We start from the raw sequence: 27905 nt of genomic DNA, 5'->3' as shown, positions 1-27905 counted from the left end.
TCACCCTGCCCTCACCTTGCCCTCACCCTGCCCTCACCCTGCCCTCACCTTGCCCTCACCCTGCCCTCACCCTGCCCTCACCCTGCACTCACCCTGCCCTCACCCTGCCCTCACCCTGCACTCACCCTGCCCTCACCCTGCCCTCACCCTGCCCTCACCCTGCCCTCACCCTGCCCTCACCCTGCCCTCACCCTGCCCTCACCCTGCCCTCACCCTGCCCACACCCTGCACTCACCCTGCCCTCACCCTGCCCTCATCATTTGCACTCACCCTGCACTCACCCTGTCCTCACCCTGCACTCACCCTGCCCTCACCCTGCACTCACCCTGCCCTCACCCTGCACTCACCCTGCACTTACCCTGCACTCACCCTGCCCTCACCCTGCACTCACCCTGCACTCACCCTGCCCTCACTCTGCATTCACCCTGCCCTCACCCTGCACTCACCCTGCACTCACCCTGCCCTCACCATTTGCCCTCACCCTGCATTCACCCTGCACTCACCCTGCCCTCACCCTGCCCTCACCCTGCACTCACCCTGCCCTCACCCTGCACTCACCCTGCACTCACCCTGCACTCACCCTGCACTCACCCTGCCCTCACCCTGCCCTCACCCTGCACTCACCCTGCACTCACCCTGCCCTCACCCTGCACTCACCCTGCACTCACCCTGCCCTCACCCTGCCCTCACCCTGCACTCACCCTGCACTCACCCTGCCCTCACCCTGCACTCACCCTGCACTCACCCTGCACTCACCCTGCTCTCCTCATCTGCAAGCTTCCTAGTGTCTTCCAGCTGATTTGTGAGAGAAAGCTTTATTTTTGATAGTTGCCCATTTTGGCTCTCTGCTTCCTCCACCTGACGCAAGAGGTCAGCGTTCTCCACCGCCAGTTTCTTCTTGGCAGCATCGAAATCATTGAGTGTTCGGTTGGCTTCGTCAAGCTTAGCCTGAAGCTCGGTCATCTGGTGCTGTATCTGCTTGTTTGTCTTCTCAGCTACGGCCTGAATAATAAGGACCAATTATTAATCCGTCTTAGACAACATTCCTTCACTTAATCGAGACCTAAGCAGCGGCTAAGCGATACAGTAAGAACACACTGATAGCGTAATGTGAGTCAAAGGTTCTCGACTACACACTGATGTATGTAAACTTGGTTGCCCATCTATATTTGTTTCTGTAAACTGTATACACCTACCAAATAGATTGAATGCATACTAAAACTTAATGTATGTTTACCATGTGTATTAATGCTTGTATTTAAGACTAAATATATGTTTATCATGTGTGTAAATGTATGTAGAAAGACACATAAATAAGTTCTCTCGTAACACGAGCGATAAATTATTTGTGTGGTTTTCGATCTTTATATGTCAAGAAGCTGCGCGAATACTGGCATAAGGAGTTTTTAGTTCTTTTATGTAAGATATAAAACATATGGATGGATTATAAACACTTCAAGTCTGATCAAGGAGTGGGGCCGCGGGGGCGCTGACCCCCGGAACACCCTCCAGGCAGACTCAAACGCAACACTACAGACTTGCCAAGTGATGTAGCTTGACAGCTTACCATGATGTATCACTGTGGCAAAATACAACTACAATCTGCCAGATTTTGTCTCTAAACTGTATCCATAATAAAAACTGGCATAACTTCACCAGATGTTAATGCATTTCTTGCCCTATTACTAATGAGTTAGATATTAAATGTACGTTTAATAATTCATAACTAGAATTACCGACAGTATGTTAGGTAAAAGTACAACAAATGTGACATTTTTATTGTGGCAACGTTTCGCTCTCCAGGAGCTTAGTTAAGCCGTTACAGCTTGACAAAGCCGTTACGGCTTGATATTAGTTGCACTTATGTCCTTTTACCTAACAATTCACAACTAGCAGATAATGTGTCTTGTTAGGTCAAATATCTCGTTCACATATAGACAATAACGTCACCTTATCCCGCGTGAGGCCGTCCATGGCAGACTTGGCATCATCAGCATCACGCTTAAGACTGTCCTTATCTTTCTCCATCCTGAAATATTCAAGTGTTCACACATATAGTTTATAATTTCCATCTCTGCACGGAAATAAATATTAATAAAACCAACTACTGCAGTAGTAGCTGTATTCAGGATACAAATGATTAACTGATTTACAGATTAAGTAATTTATTAACCAAGGAAATTTATTGAGGGTTTGGCAGTTACTTTACTGAGAGCTTATTAGAGGGTTTAGCTGTGTGTGCTTTACTGAAAGTTTACAGTCAGTTTACTGATAGAACTGAAAAGATAAGCAGGGAAAGAGTGCTACTTCCTACGAAAATCAATTACCTGGCTTTCATCTTATTTAGATGATCAATTTGTTCAGACATTTCAGCCACGGCATCGTTGTGTTTCTTGCGTAGACTAGCCAGTGCAGATTCATGTTGAATATTAGACTCTTCCAGGTCGCGGCGAAGTTTAATAAGCTCAGCCTCGCGCTTTTTATTCAGATCTATCTGAGCAGCAGTAGCACCACCAGCTTCGTCTAGACGCTCCCCCAGCTCTTCCAGCTCACGAGCAAGGTGAGTCTTGGATTTCTCTGCCTTAGCGCGAGCTTGTCGCTCGTGTTCAACCTCTTCTTCTAACTCTTCGATTCGGGACTGCAATTCCTTGACTTGTCTCTGAACCTTAACAACACAGCCTTGCTCTTCTTCCAGCTTGTTGGCAAGCGAAGATATTTCCTTGTCTTTACGCTGGATCGTCTGTTCCAGCTCTTTGTGATTGCGCTCCAAATCTGCAACAGACTCTTGGGTCAGTTTCAGGTCGCCCTCTACTTTCCGCTTGGCTTTTTCAATTTCAGAACGAAGTTTCTTTTCCCGATCGAGGGAGTCCTCGAGCTCGTCAAGAGTTTGTTCGAGCTTAGTTTTCACTTTATTCAAGTGGTTGCACTTGTCTTCAATACCCTGAAGATCCTCGGTGGTCTTCTGATTGCACTCTTGAAGGTGCTTCTTCTCCTTGTTGATTTTGTTGATAAGTTCATCCTGATGGGCAATTTCATCGCTGAGATTGCGGATTTGGTGATCTTTAGTTGCTTTATCTTGTTCTGATTTTTGAATGGTGAGTTCAAGGTCTTCGATGTCTTTTTTTAAACTAGTGATTTCCTGCTCAACCTTTCTCTTGCCCTGGAAAAGTTGGTTTCGCGCCTCCTCTTCTTGTTGTAAACGCTCAGTAGTTTCCTGGTGGAGAGGAATACTTGAATGAAGATTTTTGTGCCAGAGACACCACCTATTTTAAGATATAAGAGCAGATTATAACGTGAGCTCTGTCTCTTCGATGGATTTAAAATATTAACTTAATATTTCGGGGATCAACGCCTCGGGGGCGTTGACCCCCGAAACCCTCTCCAGGTATATATATGTGTGTGTTAAGAGAGAGTATAAATAAAACCTGATAGCGATGACAGTATACTGTATGCTTAGAGATACGCTAGCCTACGTCCTTAATAATCCTGGAAATCAATAGATCTTAATCCTTAAAGTGACACTTCAAATAAAGTTACCTTATTTGTAAACACATCTGTTTTGAAACTACTCACATTGAGCTGAGCTTCAAGATCTGCCTTCTGGCTCTGCAACTTGGCTTGTTTGTCCAGGAATTCAGACACGTTACCCTTGGTTGATTCAAGAGCAACCAAGAGGTTATTCTTTTCTTCGAGGAGAGCAAGGTTGGCAGCCTCGAGTTCAATGCGAAGTTTGGCCTCACGTTCATAGTCTTCCAGGGCCTTGGCAGCCTTCTCCTCTAGGGCGCGGATTTCATCCTCGATGCGTGTGACATTGAGCAGTGGCTTCACCTTCTGCCACATGCGATACCATGCCCAGTTGCGGAGCTTCATGAATTTTCTGATATTTCGCTGAACAATGCAGAGAGCAACGCGCTGCTCCTGGAGTTTCTTAAAGGCCTTGCGGCTGTTGAAGCCACGGATAAATGCCTGTAACCAGGAGAGAACCTTGGCCAGACGGTCGTCACGGATCTCCTCCAAGCTACCCAGGACTCCCGCACGGAAGAACACCTGTCGCCACAGGAAAACATTAAATGCACAGAAGTTGTGAATTATTATTATTCATTACTTGTCTGAGTATCGTATAAGCAAATAACTCCTGGGTAACAGGGATTCAAATTCGCGTTCTGCCATGATCAGACCGTCAATTTAATCCCCTACACCACAGAGGAACATAAGTCTTCCCTGACCTTAGTTATAATATACATGTTATACTATTCATTAAAAACCTTAAATCATAATTTAGACGGAAAAACAAATTCATTGGATCTGAAATAATATAAAAGAACCATTTTTTTATATGTGTACAGTTGTCTCTGGAGACGTAAACGATGGCAATTAGTTTCTCACATTAGAGGTCAATAAAATACATTCCAAAACTTGAAGTAGTGCATTAATAAATAAAATAATAGATAATGAAACAAATAACCACATCTAAATCTATTGTTAAGGAAATTGTATTAGATAAATGGTTCAGAGAACCGACAAATTGATAAATTAAACACATGTGTAACACTTGAGTATCTTTACTGAGGAAACGTCTCGCCACACAGTGACTTCATCAGTCTAGTAGAGAGAAGAATGGTGAAGATCAGAAGGAGTTTGAGATAATCAGTCCCTCAGTCTGGAGTCGATGTAATCAGTCCATCAAGACTGAGGGACTGATTACCTCAAACTCCTTCTTATCTTCACCATACTTCTTTGTATTAGACTGATGAAGCCACTGTGTGGCGAAACGTTTCCACAGTGAAGATACCCAAGTGTTGCACTTGTGTCTAATTTATAAGCTGTATTAAAGGAGTTTAGTCAAATAATTGCCAATAACTGGGTCTTCAGAAATGATCATTAAAAAATTTATTTTAATGAGAAAACAAAAAGGTTACAAAACAACATCTGTAGAAATTTTTGAGGCTGTGAGTTACATTCAATATTAGTTTTGAATTTATAAATTAAGACTTTACAAAACAAAGGCATAAAAGCAGAATGGACACACTGTTATATACAACGTTTAACTTGGTAACTAACCTTTTGTCAAGTCTATACAGAATACAAGGAAAACGTGAGAATATATAGGCGGAGTGTGGAAACTAGGTCAAGTGAAAACTAGAAGGTCAAGTGGAAACTAGAAGGTCAAGTGGAAACTAGGTCAAGTGGAAACTAGAAGGTCAAGTGGAAACTAGGTCAAGTGGAAACTAGAAGGTCAAGTGGAAACTAGAAGGTCAAGTGGAAACTAGAAGGTCAAGTGGAAACTAGAAGGTCAAGTGGAAACTAGGTCAAGTGGAAACTAGAAGGTCAAGTGGAAACTAGAAGGTCAAGTGGAAACTAGGTCAAGTGGAAACTAGAAGGTCAAGTGGAAACTAGGTCAAGTGGAAACTAGAAGGTCAAGTGGAAACTAGGTCAAGTGGAAACTAGAAGGTCAAGTGGAAACTAGAAGGTCAAGTGGAAACTAGAAGGTCAAGTGGAAACTAGAAGGTCAAGTGGAAACTAGGTCAAGTGGAAACTAGAAGGTCAAGTGGAAACTAGAAGGTCAAGTGGAAACTAGGTCAAGTGGAAACTAGAAGGTCAAGTGGAAACTAGGTCAAGTGGAAACTAGAAGGTCAAGTGGAAACTAGAAGGTCAAGTGGAAACTAGGTCAAGTGAAAACTAGAAGGTCAAGTGGAAACTAGAAGGTCAAGTGGAAACTAGGTCAAGTGGAAACTAGAAGGTCAAGTGGAAACTAGGTCAAGTGGAAACTAGAAGGTCAAGTGGAAACTAGAAGGTCAAGTGGAAACTAGAAGGTCAAGTGGAAACTAGAAGGTCAAGTGGAAACTAGGTCAAGTGGAAACTAGAAGGTCAAGTGGAAACTAGAAGGTCAAGTGGAAACTAGGTCAAGTGGAAACTAGAAGGTCAAGTGGAAACTAGGTCAAGTGGAAACTAGAAGGTCAAGTGGAAACTAGAAGGTCAAGTGGAAACTAGGTCAAGTGGAAACTAGAAGGTCAAGTGGAAACTAGGTCAAGTGGAAACTAGAAGGTCAAGTGGAAACTAGAAGGTCAAGTGGAAACTAGGTCAAGTGGAAACTAGAAGGTCAAGTGGAAACTAGGTCAAGTGGAAACTAGAAGGTCAAGTGGAAACTAGAAGGTCAAGTGGAAACTAGGTCAAGTGGAAACTAGAAGGTCAAGTGGAAACTAGGTCAAGTGGAAACTAGAAGGTCAAGTGGAAACTAGAAGGTCAAGTGGAAACTAGGTCAAGTGGAAACTAGAAGGTCAAGTGGAAACTAGGTCAAGTGGAAACTAGGTCAAGTGGAAACTAGGTCAAGTGGAAACTAGAAGGTCAAGTGGAAACTAGATCAAGTGGAAACTAGAAGGTCAAGTGGAAACTAGGTCAAGTGGAAACTAGAAGGTAAGTGGAAACTAGATCAAGTGGAAACTAGAAGGTCAAGTGGAAACTAGGTCAAGTGGAAACTAGAAGGTAAGTGGAAACTAGATCAAGTGGAAACTAGAAGGTCAAGTGGAAACTAGGTCAAGTGGAAACTAGAAGGTCAAGTGGAAACTAGATCAAGTGGAAACTAGAAGGTCGAGTGGAAACTAGGTCAAGTGGAAACTAGAAGGTCAAGTGGAAACTAGGTCAAGTGGAAACTAGAAGGTCAAGTGGAAACTAGATCAAGTGGAAACTAGAAGGTCGAGTGGAAACTAGGTCAAGTGGAAACTAGAAGGTCAAGTGGAAACTAGAAGGTCAAGTGGAAAGTAGAAGGTCAAGTGGAAACTAGAATATCAAGTGGAAACTAGAAGGTCAGGTGGAAAGTAAAGGTCAAGTGGAAAGTAAAGGTCAGGTGGAGGAGTTTGCCCTCCATACGGGTATGGTAAACTAAAAGTTCCTTCATCACTGTATCTGCATGATGGTGTGTAAAAAAAAAATAAATACTTGTATACAGTTCAGGACATTTAATTAATTAAATGCTCTGAACTGTAAGTGCCTTTTTACGCCTCTTGTCGGTATCAACATATTATTTTCTGTATGATGGTGTCGGTGAGGAAGGTAAAGTTGATACTAATGTTCTCTGGTTGGATTATGTTTTTTTTTTCAATGACTGTTTAGTTAACGGTTAATCTTTAGTGTTTCCATTTCCTTTCTATCTAGACCAGACCTGTCTTCTAGAGTGTGACGAGAACCTTGCCTCAGAAAACTATAGTGTTAGTAGGAAGCAGTCTCCGTGGCATCGTGGGAAAAAAACACTGCGTTAATATACGCACTGGAGTCACCTCTGGTAAGGTTTGGAAGTCACCACTGGAAGATTTGGAAGTATGTGCTGGAGCGTGTGGTCTACACTATTCCAACAGTCTCTGTAAGGATAGTGATAAACCAGAGATTAACTCCATTCTGCATTAGCCTTTGGAATCCGTATAGCCTTCCTAGTGTTTCCAGCGGACATTTAAACACAACCAAGACATTAGTGATCACACTCAGTGACACAATATTTTCACCTTCGACAGTATTCTTCTGAGGATTAACCGTAAACTTGTAGTTCTGTGAATAACTAAAGTGTAATGAACACTTTCATTGCTCAAAAAATAACTCACATGCAGACAGAAACTCGACCCCTTTCTGGGATCCCCTTCAGCGGATGTAGTTCTGTATTTCAACAAGCACTGGAAGGACATAGTCCGACCAGAAGATTTTAGTATTAACCTCAATCATCACCAATGGCTTCATCTTATTGATACAAGGATAAAGTAATTTCCAGCCTAACAAATCCATTTTACAGTCGTTCATATGATCATGTCACTCACAATTCTATGTTCCTCACCCTGACTATATATTCTCACGTTTCCTGTGAACTGTATAGACATGAAAAACCTTAGTTGCAGAGGTAAACACTGTCTTTGTTTCTTTGTTTTGCAACTAGTCGGAATATTATACTTGGTATATACAAATTATCAATAGGCTGAACAGTGGGTTATAAAAAAAATACATAGAAAACTGTTCCAAAGAGCTGTCAGCCCTTATTACCGTACCGCCTGACAGTCTTATCAGGTGTCATAACGTGGTCGTTGCGAATCTCTATGAAGACCCGAGTCCTGCTGCTGATGGAACACTTTGTTATTACCTGGTAGACATTCACACTACAACCATCCACAACATTATTACTGTACACTCACACTACAACCATCCACAACATTATTACTGTACACTCACACTACAACCATCCACAACATTATTACTGTACACTCACACTACAACCATCCACAACATTATTACTGTACACTCACACTACAACCATCCACAATATTATTACTGTACACTCACACTACAACCATCCACAACATATTACTGTACACTCACACTACAACCATCCACAATATTATTACTGTACACTCACACTACAACCATCCACAACATTATTACTGTACACTCACACTACAACCATCCACATTACTACAGTACACTCACACTACAACCATCCACAACATTATTACTGTACACTCACACTACAACCATCCACAACATTATTACTGTGCACTCACACTACAACCATCCACATTACTACAGTACACTCACACTACAACCATCCACATTACTACTGTACACTCACACTACAACCATCCACATTACTACAGTACACTCACACTACAACCATCCACATTACTACAGTACACTCACACTACAACCATCCACATTACTACAGTACACTCACACTACAACCATCCACATTACTACAGTACACTCACACTACAACCATCCACATTACTACTGTACACTCACACTACAATCATCCACATTATTACAGTACACTCACACTACAACCATCCACATTACTACTGTACAGTCACACTACAACCATCCACATTACTACAGTACACTCACACTACAACCATCCACATTACTACAGTACACTCACTACAACCATCCACATTACTACTGTACACTCACACTACAACCATCCACATTACTACTGTACACTCACACTACAACCATCCACATTACTACTGTACACTTACACTACAACCATCCACATTACTACTGTACACTCACACTACAACCATCCACATTACTACTGTACATTCTACAACCATCCACATTACTACTGTACATTCTACAACCATCCACATTACTACAGTACACTCACATTACAACCATCCACATTACTACAGTACACTCACACTACAACCATCCACATTACTACTGTACACTCACACTACAACCATCCACATTACTACAGCACACTCACATTACAACCATCCACATTACTACAGTACACTCACACTACAACCATCCACATTACTACAGTACACTCACACTACAACCATCCATATTACTACAGTACACTCACATTACAACCATCCACATTACTACAGTACACTCACACTACAACCATCCACATTACTACTGTACACTCACACTACAACCATCCACATTACTACTGTACACTCACACTACAACCATCCACATTACTACTGTACATTCTACAACCATCCACATTACTACTGTACATTCTACAACCATCCACATTACTACAGTACACTCACATTTCAACCATCCACATTACTACTGTACACTCACACTACAACCATCCACATTACTACTGTACATTCTACAACCATCCACATTACTACTGTACATTCTACAACCATCCACATTACTACTGTACATTCTACAACCATCCACATTACTACAGTACACTCACATTTCAACCATCCACATTACTACTGTACACTCACACTACAACCATCCACATTACTACTGTACACTCACACTACAACCATCCACATTACTACTGTACACTCACACTACAACCATCCACATTACTACTGTATACTCACACTACAACCATCCACATTACTACTGTACACTCACACTACAACCATCCGCATTACTACAGTACACTCACACTACAACCATCCACATTACTACCGTACACTCACATTTCAACCATCCACATTACTAATGTACACTCACACTACAACCATCCACATTACTACAGTACACTCACTACAACCATCCACATTACTACTGTACAGTCACACTACAACCATCCACATTACTACAGTACACTCACTACAACCATCCACATTACTACTGTACACTCACACTACAACCATCCACATTACTACTGTACACTCACACTACAACCATCCACATTACTACTGTACACTCACACTACAACCATCCACATTACTACTGTACACTCACACTACAACCATCCACATTACTACTGTACACTCACACTACAACCATCCACATTACTACTGTACACTCACACTACAACCATCCACAACAAATATTACAATCTCTTAATGATTTTCTTACCAGTTGAAGACTCAAGTCGTCTCAATATCACTACAAAAACCTACGGACAGAGAAGCACTACAGGAGGTCTTCTGGCCTGTGTTTGGCAGCTCTCAAACCCAGCCCTTCTTACTCATATATTTATCTTAACTACTTTGTGGTTGATAAGGACCCACAAGCAACAGCTGGAAATATTTACGTGAATTTTCCAATTGCTGCGTGTATGCCTTTATCAAGAACTGGTCGGCATTTCCAAACCATCTACTCTTGCAATCTGAATCTACCCAAAGTGTCAGATCCTATAACGCTATTTGGTCGATTCTTCCATTCATCTACAACTCTGTTGCAAAACCAGATCTTGTCTATATCACTTCTAAATCTGAATTTATTATTCCTGGTTACATATCCTCACATCACGTGACCGCGGTTACTCGCCAAGCACTAGGCTACAGTAATCGCTTTTACTAAGTCGTCCTGAAACCCTGTAGTTTCTCACATGATTACATTACCAATTGTGTAATATGTCACACACACTCGTATGAAATATTTTTTTAAAAAATTGTAGTATCCATAGCTTGAACTTCAGCTCTAATGTAAGTACATATCCCTGTATACCATCAAATGTCTTAGTATGGTTTCAGGAATGCTTATGTGTGGGCAGGTGGATGATGTCCCGGAACCCCTATGTCAATAAATGGATATAAAACCCAACACATCTCACTAAGAGCCTTTTCTGTGCTGACCTTCGTCATGGCCTCTGGGGTCAATATCACACAACTGGTAAGATCGTCATGCAAGAGTAAACCACTAATGAAGATAACACGTTCGTGAGGCGCATGAAATGATTTTCTTCAACAAAATGGATATCGTAACTATAATACTACATTTACAGTAGTGAATTCTAATTAGAGATAAATACTTGGCACAGTAGTTGAGACTAAGGAAGCTGGCAATAGTTTCGCCCAGGTAACCAGTGTTCTTGAACAGTGCCGTCCTTACGTTTTTATTCCTACAACTGTTGTATTGAGTTAATGTATTGTGGATGACTACTCGAGTTAATTATGCTAGGTGACAGGTGTCATAGTGGTACCCCACACTTAATATAATACAGATGAGAGAAAGAGATGGTCACGCTAGGTGAAACATACCTTAGTGTGACCCAGACGATATGATTCCTTATTCAGTTCAATGGCCTCTAAACAAACTTTTGCTGCTTCCTTTTCAGTCGAGGCCTCGGTCATAGCTTTAGAAGCTAAAATGCAGTATCTTTTAATTAAACAGAAAATAGATAATTAGCACTTACCTCTGGTGGAATATAATTATCACTTATTTGTTTTGAGATTGGAAGATTACTTTAACAAGGTAACACACCAAAAGCCGCAGTTATGTATCACTAAATTTTATACGTGAGTTAGCAGGTCTCTGGTGTTTACTCTCCACGAGAAAAGGGAACCACAAGAGTAGAATGTCTTTACTAATTTTTAATGTTGGTTTAATGATATTATATTTGTTATTACTATTTCAGTTGTGGGTAGGTGTGAAGAACAATTGGTCTTCTTACCGGTGCTTGAAGTCAGGGTACAACATCCTGTTGGGGAAGCCTTTGCGACAGATCCTGATGCCCTCAAGTACACCGTTACAGGTGAGTTGATGCATGATCAGAGCCGCGTCAGTCACACCTGGGAAATGAAATGGAAACATGAAATATTTTTATATCGTATCTTAGGTCACTGCTGTGTGGAGCCTAATGGAAAGACAGAATTATTAATATGTCGTAACTTGGGCCACTGCTTTATGGAGCTCAGGGGTAGGTCGAGTTATAAATACAATCTTTTAAGTACTCTTGTTTCAGTCATCATGTATGGACCATTCATTGAGAAGTGTTCATCATACTGATGTTACAAACACACCTTGGTAACTGACACCGTCCTAGTGTTTTCTGACTTGCCCTCTTAAATTACTGAGGATTCAACATCGTTAATGTCTACATACAAGCAACTTGTTACAATTAGTTATGTCTACATACCAGGTGACTTAGTCTCGTTGGGGACGATGCAACGGATGAAATGAGGTGATGTGGCGTTGAGAGTCCTCATCAGGTTACCCAGCTGCTCCTGTATACACACAAAATAACGGGTCATCATAGATGTAATTTCTGCCTAACCATCAAACCTTACTAATAAAAGTAGATTTTCTTTTATTTTCAATGGTTATGATCTACGAGGCTGATGCTGAAAAACAAAACGTTATATAAACATGCATATACATGCACAAATAAGTAAACATTTTGAAGTAATGGACGTGCCTCGAGTTATATTTACTAAAATAAGATTCCTAACACTACCTCAGGTAATGTTAGCAAGTGTGATTACTGTAGGTAAGAGAGTGTCTTAAAACAGTTTATGTCGTAGCTGGGACACTTGCTAACATTACCTGGAGTAAATTTTGGGAATCTTATTTTATCCAACACTGGCTAGTTAGTGGCTAGAATGACGGGCTACTAGATGCCATGACCACATGATTGAGGCATGTCTATTTGTTAAAAGTTATATTCCTCCCTCTAGAAGCCATTATCGCGTAACCACAAACCTCAACTCTATATTCTATCACTGATTCCCTTAATTCACACCATACCTCTTTCTTCTCACTATCACCCGTTTTTATAGGTATCTTTTTTCCTACAGCAGTTGTTTATACTTCTCTCTAACCATCATTTTCTTTCAGCAATTCTCTTTCAAGTTTCTTTTAAGGAATGACACCATTCTCTGTGATTTACCATCTTCTGTTTTCTGTGACATCATTCTCTGTGATTTACCATCTTCTGTTTTCTATGACATCATTCTCTGTGATTTACCATGTTTTCTGTGACATTCTCTGTGATTTACCATCTTCTGTTTTCTGTGACATCATTCTCTGTGATTTACCATGTTTTCTGTGACACCATTCTCTGTGATTTATCATCTTCTGTTTTATGTGACATCATTCTCTGTGATTTATCATCTGTTTTATGTGACATCATTCTCTGTGATTTATCATCTTCTGTTTTCTGTGACATCATTCTCTGTGATTTACCATCTTCTGTTTTCTATGACATCATTCTCTGTGATTTACCATCTTCTGTTTTCTATGACATCATTCTCTGTGATTTACCATCTTCTGTTTTCTATGACATCATTCTCTGTGATTTACGATCTTCCGTTTTCTATGACATCATTCTCTGTGATTTACCATCTTCTGTTTTCTATGACATCATTCTCTGTGATTTACCATCTTCTGTTTTCTATGACATCATTCTCTGTGATTTACGATCTTCCGTTTTCTATGACATCATTCTCTGTGATTTACGATCTTCCGTTTTCTATGACATCATTCTCTGTGATTTACCATCTTCTGTTTTCTATGACATCATTCTCTGTGATTTACCATCTTCTGTTTTCTATGACATCATTCTCTGTGATTTACCATCTTCTGTTTTCTGTGACATCATTCTCTGTGATTTACCATCTTCTGTTTTCTATGACATCATTCTCTGTGATTTATCATCTTCTGTTTTATGTGACATCATTCTCTGTGATTTACCATCTTCTGTTTTATGTGACATCATTCTCTGTGATTTACCATCTTGTTTTCTGACATTATTCTCTGTGATTTACCATCTTGTTTTCTGACATTATTCTCTGTGATTTACCATCTTGTTTTCTGACATTATTCTCTGTGATTTACCATCTTGTTTTCTGACATCATTCTCTGTGATTTACCATCTGTTTTATGTGACATTATTCTCTGTGATTTACCATCTTGTTTTCTGACATTATTCTCTGTGATTTACCATCTTGTTTTCTGACATTATTCTCTGTGATTTACCATCTTGTTTTCTGACATCATTCTCTGTGATTTACCATCTGTTTTATGTGACATTATTCTCTGTGATTTACCATCTTGTTTTCTATGACATCATTCTCTGTGATTTACCATCTGTTTTCTGTGACATCATTCTCTGTGATTTACCATCTTCTGTTTTCTATGACATCATTCTCTGTGATTTACCATCTGTTTTCTGTGACATCATTCTCTGTGATTTACCATCTTCTGTTTTCTATGACATCATTCTCTGTGATTTACCATCTTCTGTTTTCTATGACATCATTCTCTGTGATTTACCATCTTGTTTTCTATGACATCATTCTCTGTGATTTACCATCTGTTTTCTGTGACATCATTCTCTGTGATTTACCATCTTCTGTTTTCTATTCTATCACTAAATAATATTTGGTTACTTCATTAAAATCATATTCATCCAAAAATTTCTTCCCCAACGTTATAGCCATTAACACATTATTTTACCGAATACTCTTGCTGCACTCTTAATCATACATTATATACTTATTTTCTTTTAATACAAATATTGACTACTTTGACTATTAATAAACCTTTCAAAACACAGTTAAATTTCAACTGTCCAGCTATCAGTTACAACTTGTAGTCAAAACACTTCTATTACACTTCCAACTTCAGTATTGTCATCTCCCTAAACAAATATTCTCTCACGATTACCTAAGGCTAAGCATTCAAGTAACTTCTCCAGAATGTCTTCTCTCAACTTCAGGTATTAAAGCACCGACAATTACTCCTCACATCTCATTGCTATTTAAAAGCACACTTATTTTATTTCCATTACTGTTCATTTAACATTACCATTACTCCTATAGATCTAAGTCTTTCAAAGTTTACTCCTATAGATCTAATTCTTTCAAAGTTTACTCCTATAGATCTAATTCTTTCAAAGTCATTTACAATCTTGACTTCAATTTATTCATTAAATTAATATTAATGTTATTTTCTTAAAATCCGCACTACAATTTATCGTCTAAATTTCTTTTACGTTTAATTTCATAATGAAAGTGGAATTAACTTATCTCTTGTTGTCGCAAATGTAATCGCCTTCTGCAACACTCAACGCTACTGGGTAGGAATGCAGTACACTTATCCGGTAGAAATGGAAATTGGAAATAAAATATTACAGGTTTAGGAACCGTTAAGAATTAACCAGGAGAGTAAAACTCTAAATACATACCCTGTATCCAGAAGACACAGTCGAAAACCCACCAGACTTCTTACCACGACCACCTGGAAGAAATTGGAAACGCCTCTGTTATGTTGATGCTCTGAGAACAGCACATTGCTCTATGACCACAACATACACCTTTATAGCCTAATATAAAAATTATATTAATGTCATTAACAGCTCATCTAAAAAGATAAATGGTCTGGTTAATACAACCGCAGCGTTAGTTTTTAAAAATCTGGAAAGAATATAAAAACCGAAGTTATTGCTAAAAAATAAAATCAGATTCACAAGTTATCTATTAAAACAGTATTTAACTTATCAAGCTTCTTTCATCCAAGATGAAATTCGCAATGATTTTAATGTAAAACTTCGAAGATTCATAAATAATGTGGAGAAAGAACTGGTAACCAAGAGTTTCTTAGTCCACGGTACTAACATTACCGTCACGGTCCCTATCAAGTTCCTACACTGTTAGTCACTTGGTTGTTTAGCCGTGCTAACAAGAGACACAAGTCTTCCCCATACACAAGCGCCGCCGAGACACACCCAACAAGCGTCATGTCTCCATCTGCCATGAAAAATCCAACTAGTAGCCTCGAGTCTGCCCATCAACACGAACCACAGAGACAAACCCAATAATGTTTTTTTTTGGCCGAGAAAATTAAGTGAAAAGAATTGTTGCGATTAAAGTGTTTGTAGAAGAAATAACTCAAGCGATCTCAAGAGAAAATTAAATGAAAAAAAATCCGAGTCCCATTATTCTCTTCTCTGAGATTATGAACTATCACATTACCAGAAATTTTTGATGTGCTAGACCACTTGCGTCTTGACAGTCTCAACAGGCACTCTGTGGGGGAAAAAAAAGTAACTGAGCACTATGAAAATTTGAAATAATATGTATATAGAAACACCTGCTGGTCACTCACAAGACACGAAACTTCACTATCTGTAGCTTTGTTACCATCATTGCTCTAATAAAATATATACGAAGCTATTCGTGTATACTTACAACCTTTCCCAGCATCAGCACCACCAGACTGGCCTGGATGATCTGAGAAGACCTCAACAGCGAGAGCATTGGTGGCTTTCTTGATCTGGTCGACGACGGTGTCGTTGAGGGGATCCTTGTTCTTCTCCAGCCAGCCAGTCAAGTTGTAGGGCACCGTACCAGCGTAGTGAACGATGGCAAAGTGGGCTTCAGCCTGTCCGGGTTTCGCAGGCTTGGGCTTGATGAAGTTAGGTGACTTGCCAAGATGATTCGCTTTCAACTTCTCCTCGAAGGATTTGTCAGTTGCCTTAGGGAACATAGACTCTTCTTCGAGGATTGAGAGAAGACCTAGAGGCTGTTTGTAAGTAAAAATAATAAGATATAGGCATATTAACATGACTATTTTAGTATACATAAGCATAATAAAATGTAGGCATATTGATGGTACCCAATATCACGTCAACATATGCAATGTATATTAGGATGAAACATGCAATATTTATCACAGCAAAATATACAATATATATCAATGCAAACCATGAGATGTATATTACGGTAAGACAAACCATATGTGATGATGTCAACCTCATAAACTCTGTTTACTTTTTACAGTAATTTTGTTTAAGATGCATTCATTAATTTACCAACGAATTTATAAGTCATACTTACTCAGAAATGTTAATGTGGTGTAATTTAAATCAAATATGTATAGTCTTGGTAAGATCTGTTGTGTGACTTGAAAGTGTTTAACATAAATATTACTCTACCGTGGAGACTGAATTTACCCAGCTGCAACACGGTGATATAAGATGACATTTGCAGTTAACCCAGAAATTAGAAATTTAAACTGAACATCACAGCCAGTCACTAAAGATTCTATAATGGTCCAAGGTGGACCGAAACGTCGTCCAGATTTAATAAAAAAATTACGGACTACTTGCGAATTGTTTTAGTAACGATACTGCGACTTGCATATTTTCAAGATGAGGTTATGGGAGTCAGATTATTTATTTTATTTCTAGGACTCGGTGTCATAATATATGACGCAAGAGAAGCATGAGGGTCCAAGAAAGACTATTTGGTCTTGAGGTGAGCTGGTAGCAGAAGGAAGGGTTACTCTGCCCCACAGTTACAGTATTGCTTCGTTCTGCAGCATCAAGTGTGGACGATTAAGTCGATAAAATATCATGTTGGGCAGAGACTCGATTTGAGATTAAACTTAATGTTTTTCTGTAGATTATCTTCCCAAACCTTTTAGCGTAAAGTACATTATCTACTGTATCTGTTTTGGTTTTTCAGTCCCTTTAGAGTGGGGGGCAGTGGTGCAAGTGTTGGTGCAAAGCTCTTGATTCAAGGAACTGAAGGCTACCCTTCCCTTTTGGTCAAACCTTCCCATTCCCCAGGTGTTGTGTGACTTGTGGTTTTTGCGCATCCCCAATCATTAAAATATTAATGTGTGTTTCAGTATTAGTACAGGTGTTTGTTACCTTCTTAACTGCTGAGTGCAGGACTGAACTCAGAGAAGCATCAAAGATACTGCCCTCGTTTGTACTCTTCCTCGAGGGTTAATAAGTACTTGAAGAACTGCTAATTTTCTTTGGTGAGAGAGGAGCAAGCTGGTGTTTACCTCTGCCGAGGAATGATTGAGACAGGTGAGCACTAGTTGACAGCCTATGTTACATGGTTGCTACTGGGGGAAGGGATGGAGGCTGATATGGAAAGTAGCTTATAGCCTGTTCCACTAAGCTTTTCACATTTACTTTTAAATAACGGCTTATGTTGCACTACGCTATTTTCATTTCCTCATAGTTTACAGCCTATGTTTCACTAAACTGTTTACATTTGATTTTGGGCGGAGGGATGGAGAGGGACAGGGGGAGAGCAGTTTATAGCTTGACTAGGCTGTTTATATATTCTTGGGCAAGAGATGGAGGGTGAGGGGATGAACGAGCAGTTTACGGCCTATTCTTCACTATTCTCATTTGCTTGTCAAGGGGAAGGGATAAATGGGAAATGCTCATAATAGAAAGTTTTTCTTTCATCTTATGAATAGGAACTCAATTTTCCTAGCATTGAGGAGGCAGAAAGTAACGGGTATTATAGGGAGGCAGAAAGTATGTTGTGTTTAAGGGCAGAAAGTAACAGATAATGCTGAGGGGTAGAAAGTAACGAGTAATCCTGAGGGGTAAAAAGTAACAGGTAATCCTGAGGGGTAAAAAGTAACAGGTAATCCTGAGGGGTAGAAAGTAACAGGTAATCCTGAGGGGTAGAAAGTAACAGGTAATCCTGAGGGGTAGAAAGTAACGGGTATTATAGGGAGGCAGAAAGTATGTTGTGTTTAAGGGCAGAAAGTAACAGGTATTATGGAAGACGAAGATAGCAGTAGTAGATGATCCTTGCCTGTAAAATAAATACATCTGTCCACAATCAGTTAGCCTCTAAATAAAGTTAAACATGCAATATATAGGAGAGGGGAAGCAATACAGTCACTTATAAAAAAAAAGTATACTGTCAAAACAAGTATACTGTCAGAGAAAGTATACTGTCAAAACAAGTATACTGTCAAAGAAAGTATACTGTCAAAACAAATATACTGTCAAAGTATTCAGCCAAAAAATATGGTATATTTCCAGGTAATTCTCTATGAGCAGAATTTATACCCTTTCATATTGTACACCAAACATGCTCTGGGGGACTGGGGAACTCTACAAAATATGCAAAAAATACTTTAAATTAAAATTAACAAAATGTTTTCGAGATGATAATGCAGAAAATGAATCACTTAAGTACTTTTGATTATGACAATTTGGCGAAGCTCAAGTTTTACCATCAATCTATGCTCTGTTATTATTTAGCTATTATGCAAGTTAAAAAACACTTGCCGCATCTTTCCACATTATCACATATATATATATATATATATATATATATATATATATATATATATATATATATATATATATATATATATATATATATATATATATATATATATATATATATATATATATATATATTCAAACAGTTGGTGTCTCAGTTATTTCTGTATCCAGTATTGGATGTAGCTACAGTATGCTGAGAAGGTAAATCGTAGGCATGTTCACGTACGGGAGACTTCAATTATGGGGGAAATCTCAGATCTGTAAGAGAAGGGAAGGTAGGGTAAACCAAACTAAATAACTACAACACCAAACAGATGGGGATATTGTCGCAATAACTGCAGTGGTGGGGAGGTCAACCCTGGTAGTAACTGCAATACCGGAAGGAGATATATTTTTAAAAAGGTTACAGTTACAGTTGTGTAAACCTTAATACTTTGGGGGTTGTAAACAATCTTCAAGCACACAGGACAGATGAATATAGGTGAATTGCCTTTTCGAAGAGCTCAATGCAGGCCTGAAGATCCATACCAAAGTCCACGAAGGTCCAGTCAATACCTTCCCTCTTGTACTCTTCCTGCTCCAGCACAAACATGTGATGGTTGAAGAACTGCTGCAACTTCTCGTTACAGAAGTTGATGCAGATCTGCTCGAAGCCGTTGAACTGTTGACGTTAAGAACATTTAATGTCATAGTTAAAAATTTTGAATAAAAACTAGGCACAAAATATGGTCCTTTATCATATGTGATCAATTAAAATGTCAGACAATACCATTTTGGCTGGATGACGTGTGAGGATAGTAGGCTGTTACTAACGTCAAATATTTCGAAGCCAGCAATATCGAGCACACCGATGAAACAATGGCGTTTGAGGCCGGTCTCGAGCGTAATGTTGCACTTCTTGACTAAGTATTTAAAAACCCGGTCGAACAGGGCTTTAGATAGAGCCCCGACCGAGTAAAACACTTGATTCACGTTTCTTCCTTGGGTTACAAATTCGGCACCGACTTTAATCTTGGGCTTGCACAAGTTCTTGTAAAGGTCCATTCCATCAACGCCCAGCAACTTTCCAACAGTCTCTCCAACCTAAACCAGATAACCAGAGTTAGCTGCGATAACACACTAAAGAAGACTTGATTCAGGGTTAGCAGTCCAGGTTAGGTTAGGTAAGGTTCCTCAGGAAACAGGACAGGTGTTTCCTGACGCGGGTAGGATAATTAAAGAAAGTCAGTTGGTTTAGCTTATTTTCAAGGGGATCGTTGTGTCCACTTCTCCATAATGCAACTCATAATAGCCAGGTACCACCCAGGTACCTAGGTGAATCGAGTTAACACGTACAAGGAAACAAGAGAAATGTCTCCACCAGCCCCAGGATCGAACCCAGAGCCGTCACTTGTGAGCTGAAGGCGCTACTACGCCACACGAATTTCGTTTTTGATGTACACAATACAAAAACATAAAATTTATCTACTCAGCAAGAGAAAGTAACGCAGTTTTTCCACCTCAATAACTGGTAATCACAAGTAATGAAGTGTACAGTACCTCGGTACCGTCAGGCTCAGCCTGCTCTTCGCGACCCCTCTGCTTGAACTTCATCTCACCCATGTGCATGACGGCAGCTGTCACCTTGTATACATTCTCCTTCTCTTCTCTTGAAAAACCAAGAATATCGAAAGCTTCCTAGAAGAAAATATACAAATTATTTTGAAAAAAAATATGCCTTTTGATCTCCATCTTCGAAATTACTTACGATCTTCTCACGTTGGAAAGCCAATTCAACGTGAAAAAACCTAATCATTTGAAATTAAAAAAAAACTTATTACTATATTGCATATTTGTTCCTGAATTTAAGTCAAAACTCAGATGAAAAAATAACTTTCACAGTAAATACGAGACCAGCTACTGGACGTAAAATGAGTCTTACATCAGTGAACTGCATCTCTTCTTTGTCGTCTATGGAGGCGACTGTGACTTTACCCTGAGACACGTAGTGGTAGTCGTAGATGTCATTGCTCAGGTGGCACGTTGCTGAACACATCAATACAATGTATTATCCAGTGGCGATTTCCAATTTATGAAATAAAATGAGCTTTAGGTGGATAAGACACCTGTGCAACGCATTATGTATCGGTGGATAAGACACCTGTGCAACGCATTATATATCATTACTGCAACATGAATATTGTGGAGAGGGGAGTCAGTTGATGTCAGCTTATATTTACAGTCTAGCTTCTGAATTTTCAGAGGCTGCTTAGTGAATCAACTTAAATGATATTAGGTAAATGGACACAAGCAATTAATGTGACTTTTATTGTGGCAACGTTTCGCTCTCCAGGACCTTTGTCAAGCCGTTACAGCTGGAAAGCGAAACGTTGCCACAATAAAATGTCTCATTAGTTGCATCCGTGTCCATTTACTTGACATTTGGTGGGTAATTCTGCCATTATTATATTAATATGTGTCACTGCGTAGATGTGAAACACACACACACACACACACACACACACACACACACACACTTAAAACAACAGTATAAAGCGTTTATATAACAATACTCACATAAAATTTATCTGAGGGAAAATTAATGAGACGCTGCAAAAAGAAGTAGATACTTACGCTTTATCCAAGGTACGTGATCAGACATTAGTTGATAGAAGATATGGTAGGAACGCTCGGCGGGTTGTTGGGAGATAACACGAGCCTTCTCCAGCAGGTAGACCTCAATGTCACCTCCAGACAGCTTGCCAGAAGGCATGAAGTGAATGCGGATGAATTTACCCTGTGGGACAGCAGAATGTTAAGTTGAAGATTAAGATACATGTGCAACAGTTGGGTGTCTTTATTGATGAAACATGTAGCCTATACAGTAGGCTCCGTCAGTCAAATATAGAGGGAGCAGGTGTAGTAGTGAAATAGATATAATTAGTGCAGCAACCTTGGAGATGAACTCGTTCCCAGGCTGAGGGACTAACCACCTCAAATACTTTCTTCTCCGAAGTTGATGGATTGATTTCATCTTTATTTCACTACTACACCTGCTCCCTCTGTATTTGACTGATGGAGCCTACAATGTAGGTGAAACATTTCATCAATAAAGATATCCAACTGTTGCACAGGAGTCTTAATATTTAACTTATAAGTATTTTATACCATTTTGAACAAAATGTTAAGCATGTTACTTGAATGGTGCACTTCTAGCAGGAGTGTAGACACTTTGCAGAAGAGGCTTTTAATGGGACACAGTTTTACTTTGAGTAGAGCTTGATACAACTCTCCACAAAGCAAACCTCTAGGGAGGTTCCTTGACGCTGGTGAGGGGCTCTTGATCTAGGGAATTTGATCTATGCTTCAGTTCCTTGAATTGAACCTGAATGCCTTCCATCTCCTTCCCCCCCCCCCACAGGAGCTGTATAATTCCAACGGGTTCAGCGCTCACCACGATAATAATAATCCACTTAGCAAAACCTTGTTCCAATACATGCTTGCTCCGCAACATGTCTTCGCATCACAAGTCAGTGACTTGTATTAAGAGTACTAACTTCTCATCACCACAATACTAAAACTAGGTTGCGTATGCTAAACCGATATTTATTTTCTAAACGATTATTAACCGAAGAGCGGTAAGTTATACAACGATGTATAGGCGGAGAATCACTAGGATACTGATATACTTACGAAGCGGGAGGAGTTGTCGTTACGGGTGGTCTTTGCGTTACCGAAGGCCTCCAGGATAGGGTTGGTCTGGATGATCTGGTCCTCCAGGTTCTGACGTCCATAGCAAAGATAAGAACTAGTTTATCACACGTAAAACTAAGTTATGGATTATATTAAAGAAAAATAATTAACCTATCTCTATAGAATTACACTGTAAACCCAAGAACAATGTATATACGTAACTCTAAACACTCAGTTTCATTACGATACAGTGATGTTTACAGTATTAGAGAAGCTATGTAAGTCCAATTAAATGGTTTATAAATGTTTTAATTTACTGATCTGTGATGGTATAAGCAAGTAAAACAAATATTAACTTTCAACTTTAAGCTTATAAGTATCCTGATTTAAATAGAAATTGATTCGTTGTTGACGCGGATGCAAGTGAATCAGCTAGTATCATTGGTGCTGCACTACCTGCTTCTTCTCTGTCTCCTTCTTCTTGGTGGTGGCGCCGACGTTGGCGAAGTAGGAGAGTACCTTCTTGGTGTTCTCAGTCTTACCAGCACCAGACTCACCACTGTCGAGGCAGGGAAGGACACAACATTATTATAATTTGCTTATATATATATATATATATATATATATATATATATATATATATATATATATATATATATATATATATATATATATATATATATATATATATAGTGTATATATATGTGTGTGTGTGTACACTAGGAGATTTTGCACAAAACACAAAATGACGAGCAAAATTGCGTGTAAACGGTTAGGAGAACTGAAGTAAAATTGGGAGAGAGAGAGAGAGAAGCAGTAAGGGTGAAGGAACGTCGATCAGAACAGAAGATAAAGTAATTAGGTGGAAGTCAAGAAGACCAAGCAAGCAGTAACTCACGTAATAAGCATAGACTGGTTCTCGCCAACTGAAAAGAAAACAGAATATTTAGCTTTCAAAACTTAACATTTATCTCGCACATTTTCAACAACAGTTGCAATAAATTCCCAAAGTAAGCACAGGAGGTCTAGTACTTACGTTGCAACATAGCCATGTAGGCACCGTCAGATATGGCGAAAATGTGGGGAGGCACCTCATTTCGCCTCTTGCCCTGGTAGATCTTGACCACACGGTTGGTGTAGATGGGGTAGCGCTTGTAGGGGTTGACAGCGATACAGAAGAGACCAGAGTAGGTGTAGATGAGCTTAGCGACGTAACGAGTCTTCAGGTTGTAGAGGACGGAGGCGTCGTTAAGGTAGGTCAAGTTGGACATATCTTCACACTTTTCATACTTGGGAGGGTTGACCTGAGCCACAAGGTCCTTCTTAAAGTTCTTTGTCTCACCTTTAGCATAAACAGTAACTAAGTCTCCTTTCGTGCCCTGGATCTCCCCTTCGACGAAGCCTTCTTTTTCGTCAGGTACCCAGCAGGACTTCTTGGCATCGTAAGGTTTAGTTTGGTCTACCCTTTTCTGTTCCATGGAGACGAACAAATATTCAGTGGGATCCGGGTCAGGACCTGTGCTCTTCACGATGTGGCCTGGCATGTTGGTGACGGAGAGTTACAAGCTGCTGCTCTAGTCAGACTCAGATAATGGCTCTGAATTTACCTGAAAAGAAGCAGTCACTTTTAACAAAATCGTTTTATTCTTTAGGTGATTGTAAATTTAGTAACACAAAAAAGGAACAGAATTAAATTTTGATATACTAGTGTGTGCACGGCAGCCATGTCGTATAACAGAATGTTGCAACATTTTTTTTTAAGCACCAAAGCCATTATACTGAGGCGACGCTATAAAACGCAGGAAGTGGTCAGGCAGAGACAACACAAATCTACAGTTGTAACTGCTGAAATGGTAATGGGAAAAAATAAAAAAGATGAACTCTAAAAAAATATATAGCACATTTTTCCAATATTGTTTCTTGTTTCACACTTGACTCAGCTTCTAGCATTGTTGTGCTGTGCAAATTAGTTATTCTTACTCTCTATGTGTTATACTTTCTAAAAAAAACATTCTCCATTTTTCATGTTATTGAATTAGGAGAATTCTCTTGGCTGACAGACGAGAATTGTGCGCCCTCTCACTAGGTTATTTGGAATAACTCAAATTACAATAACGATAATAAACAAAATGGATACTCAGTTGTTAGTAACAAGTGAAATATGAAACAAGACAACACAACTGTAGCTCCAGAATATTTCTAAAAAATTGTGTTATTGTTCCATAACCTCTGAAAACAACGCTTATTAAGCTTAGTGGACCATGCTAGGTAGGCTGTAGCACAATACACGTAAAAACCTCTAAGGATAATGTTTGTATTATTGTAAAACAAAGAAGACAGTGTACATCTCTGAAGATGACGTTGTTCAATGGTGTTACCCACGAGCTGGTTTAGAAACACCAGAAACACTTGTGTTGTCACGGGGTCCCCATGAGTGTTTTCCTCGGCGGGTACACCCACCCACATAATATCGTCTCTCTCGTATCGCATCCTAGGTGAAATGCTTTGTAAGGAGATCCTCACTAACTTAACTCTGTCTTGTGTTTTCGATAAGTATATCATATTTACGTCCCAAGCAAGATACTAAACTTTGAGCTATTTACAATACAAAGTTTCTTCATCTGTTCTGGATAACTCGAGTATAGCAGATCAAGGCTGCTTTGAGACACCATTGCTTCTTTGGGACAAGTGAAGGCTGCTTTGAGACATCAATGCTTCTTTGGGACAAGTGAAGGCTGCTTTGAGACATCAATGCTTCTTTGGGACAAGTGAAGGCTGCTTTGAGACATCAATGCTTCTTTGGGACAAGTGAAGGCTGCTTTGAGACACCAATGCTTCTTTGGGACAAGTGAAGGCTGCTTTGGAACAGCAATGCTTCTTTGGGACAAGTGAAGGCTGCTTTGGAACAGCAATGCTTCTCTGGGACAAGTGAAGGCTGCTTTGGGACACGTAAAAGCTGCTTTGGAACTTGTCAACACTGCTCTGAGAGACATCGAGGTTGCTTTCGGTAAGATGGTCGTTTATTCTCAAGTTCGAACAGGTCAGTTAAGTACACAGGTGCACGAACAAGGCACACGGAGAGAGTTGAGTGTGTACTTACTTACAGTAACCTTCCCTGCACAGGCACGAGAGCACACCACTGACGTTATCACCGTATGGAGGGCACCTGAGGGCAGGTAGTGGGTGCTACCTCCTCATATACCAACCCTTCATGGCAGTGGGAGGCAAGGGGTGGGTAAGAAATGTATATTAATAGATGTGGGTTGACAGTATGGGAGCCGGACCTTCATAAACCCTCCCCTGTAGATCATATTACCAGCGGTCTCTGAGTCTCCGAGTCCCCGTCCGAGTTTCTGATAACTGACAACGTATCTCCATATGACTAGTAATGAGCATGTTCATTTTTTTTAAAGAGAAAAGACCTCTTGTGTCGGTCCAGCCGTGGAATATCGAATGTTGTCACTCATCATTTCTTATACTGTGTATGTATATGACCTATGCTGATCATAATGCAACCCTGTTCACACAAGAGGCGGTATTACATACGCTTTTGAAGGATCACGTATTTCTGTTGATCTTTAGTACTCCACAACCCTCCATGTGCCGTAGTCAGGGAGCTGGTTGGTGAGCTTCCCTGGCAGATGGCACAATAAGAGCTTGTCTTAGTGATGTTTCTTTACTTCACCTTTCTTTATTAAGTCTTCTCATTCACCCACCCTTTTTTCAAAGACTTCTACTGAACCACCTTAATTATGGTCTCTTATTCATCAGCCTCAGGGAAATCTACCCATTCCCACATCACCAAGCCTTTCCAGTCACCCGGTGGCCCGGTGGCCTGGTGGCTAAAGCTCCCGCTTCACACACGGAGGGCCCGGGTTCGATTCCCGGCGGGTGGAAACATTTTGACACGTTTCCTTACACCTGTTGTCCTGTTCACCTAGCAGCAAATAGGTACCTGGGTGTTAGTCGACTGGTGTGGGTCGCATCCTGGGGGACAAGATTAAGGACCCCAATGGAAATAAGTTAGACAGTCCTCGATGACGCACTGACTTTCTGGGTTATCCTGGGTGGCTAACCCTCCGGGGTTAAAAATCCGAACGAAATCTTATCTTACCCTGTCAAACACTCCCAACCACCCACCGGCTTCCGTCACGCTCTGGATACAAAACTTCCACCCAATCCCAGCCTCTATACACCACTCCTACGTCAACCACTCTCCTAAACTCAATACACTTCCCTCCTCCCCACCTAAAGAGCCATCTTCATCACTTGATGTTTCTATGAATGTTATTGAGGCAGTGAAGGTCGTGTTTATTTTGACCAGAAGTCGTACCAGGCTATGTCTCAGGTCCCTGTACCTCACGTTACAATGTACCAGGGGTATACTTTGGGTCCGTATACCTGACATCACAATGTATCAGGCTAAGTGTTGGGTCCCTATACATTGCTGGTGTTTACTGGCATTCCTAGAGTGGTATTCCTTACAATAAGGTTACCTTCAAGGAGTTATCTTCCTGCCGGTGCTTACTGGTACTCATAGCATGGTATTCCTCACAATAGGTCAATCTTCTGGACTCTTTCCAACTTTGTTATTTTGGCACCGTGGTGCCAGAGTGCCTCGGGATTCCTGGCCAGCGGTAGCTACCCACACATGACACAACCACTAACCATTGTAATGTGTTTATCGCAAATACCTAAAAATGTCTGGCCTAGTTTACTAAGTTAAAAGCCTAGCGAATACACACATTTCACCTTAACGTATCAGTAAGGATCAGCAATCAGGTTTCCATTTCTCACTATTATTAGCGGAGGTTATTAGTACCTTCCTGGAACATTGCTGTCTACCAACCCACCACCTATAAACTCCTCTCAGTGACTACATAAATACTAAAGCGTGCCAGATGTGTCAGTAGTATTAGGAGTATCGGTTACGTCTCTGGCAAGACTCTCCCTCACAAAAAACGGCGCAACTTTCAAGAGAGTTTTTGTCAAGAGA

At 40.1% G+C, this 27905-nt stretch overlaps 1 protein-coding gene across 2 annotated transcripts in view; it reads right to left on the bottom strand.

Moving 5' to 3' along the window:
• Positions 1 to 26121, bottom strand: part of LOC128697533 (myosin heavy chain, muscle-like) — a 30901-nt gene extending 4780 nt beyond the window's left edge. The window contains exons 1-19 of one of the 2 annotated variants that reach the window (XM_070093996.1): positions 26010 to 26121; positions 23946 to 24516; positions 23808 to 23835; positions 23366 to 23468; positions 22910 to 22999; positions 21851 to 22013; positions 21159 to 21262; positions 20777 to 20914; positions 20051 to 20320; positions 19728 to 19898; positions 16380 to 16710; positions 15374 to 15426; positions 12326 to 12413; positions 11861 to 11978; positions 11448 to 11565; positions 3574 to 4047; positions 2328 to 3214; positions 1951 to 2029; positions 757 to 1002 (exon numbers count right to left, since the gene is read on the bottom strand). In XM_070093996.1, coding sequence (XP_069950097.1) covers positions 757 to 1002; positions 1951 to 2029; positions 2328 to 3214; positions 3574 to 4047; positions 11448 to 11565; positions 11861 to 11978; positions 12326 to 12413; positions 15374 to 15426; positions 16380 to 16710; positions 19728 to 19898; positions 20051 to 20320; positions 20777 to 20914; positions 21159 to 21262; positions 21851 to 22013; positions 22910 to 22999; positions 23366 to 23468; positions 23808 to 23835; positions 23946 to 24453 — 3969 coding nt within the window. In that variant the 5' untranslated portion in view covers positions 24454 to 24516; positions 26010 to 26121. The remainder of the gene's footprint in view (positions 1 to 756; positions 1003 to 1950; positions 2030 to 2327; positions 3215 to 3573; positions 4048 to 11447; positions 11566 to 11860; positions 11979 to 12325; positions 12414 to 15373; positions 15427 to 16379; positions 16711 to 19727; positions 19899 to 20050; positions 20321 to 20776; positions 20915 to 21158; positions 21263 to 21850; positions 22014 to 22909; positions 23000 to 23365; positions 23469 to 23807; positions 23836 to 23945; positions 24517 to 26009) is intronic. The other variant, XM_053789298.2, reaches the window with a different exon arrangement.
• Between the last annotated feature and the right edge of the window lie 1784 nt (positions 26122 to 27905).

The sequence above is a fragment of the Cherax quadricarinatus genome, chromosome 44, assembly GCF_038502225.1.
Source record: "Cherax quadricarinatus isolate ZL_2023a chromosome 44, ASM3850222v1, whole genome shotgun sequence".
Lineage (NCBI taxonomy): Eukaryota > Metazoa > Arthropoda > Malacostraca > Decapoda > Parastacidae > Cherax > Cherax quadricarinatus.
This window is presented reverse-complemented; position numbering and strand designations above follow the sequence as displayed.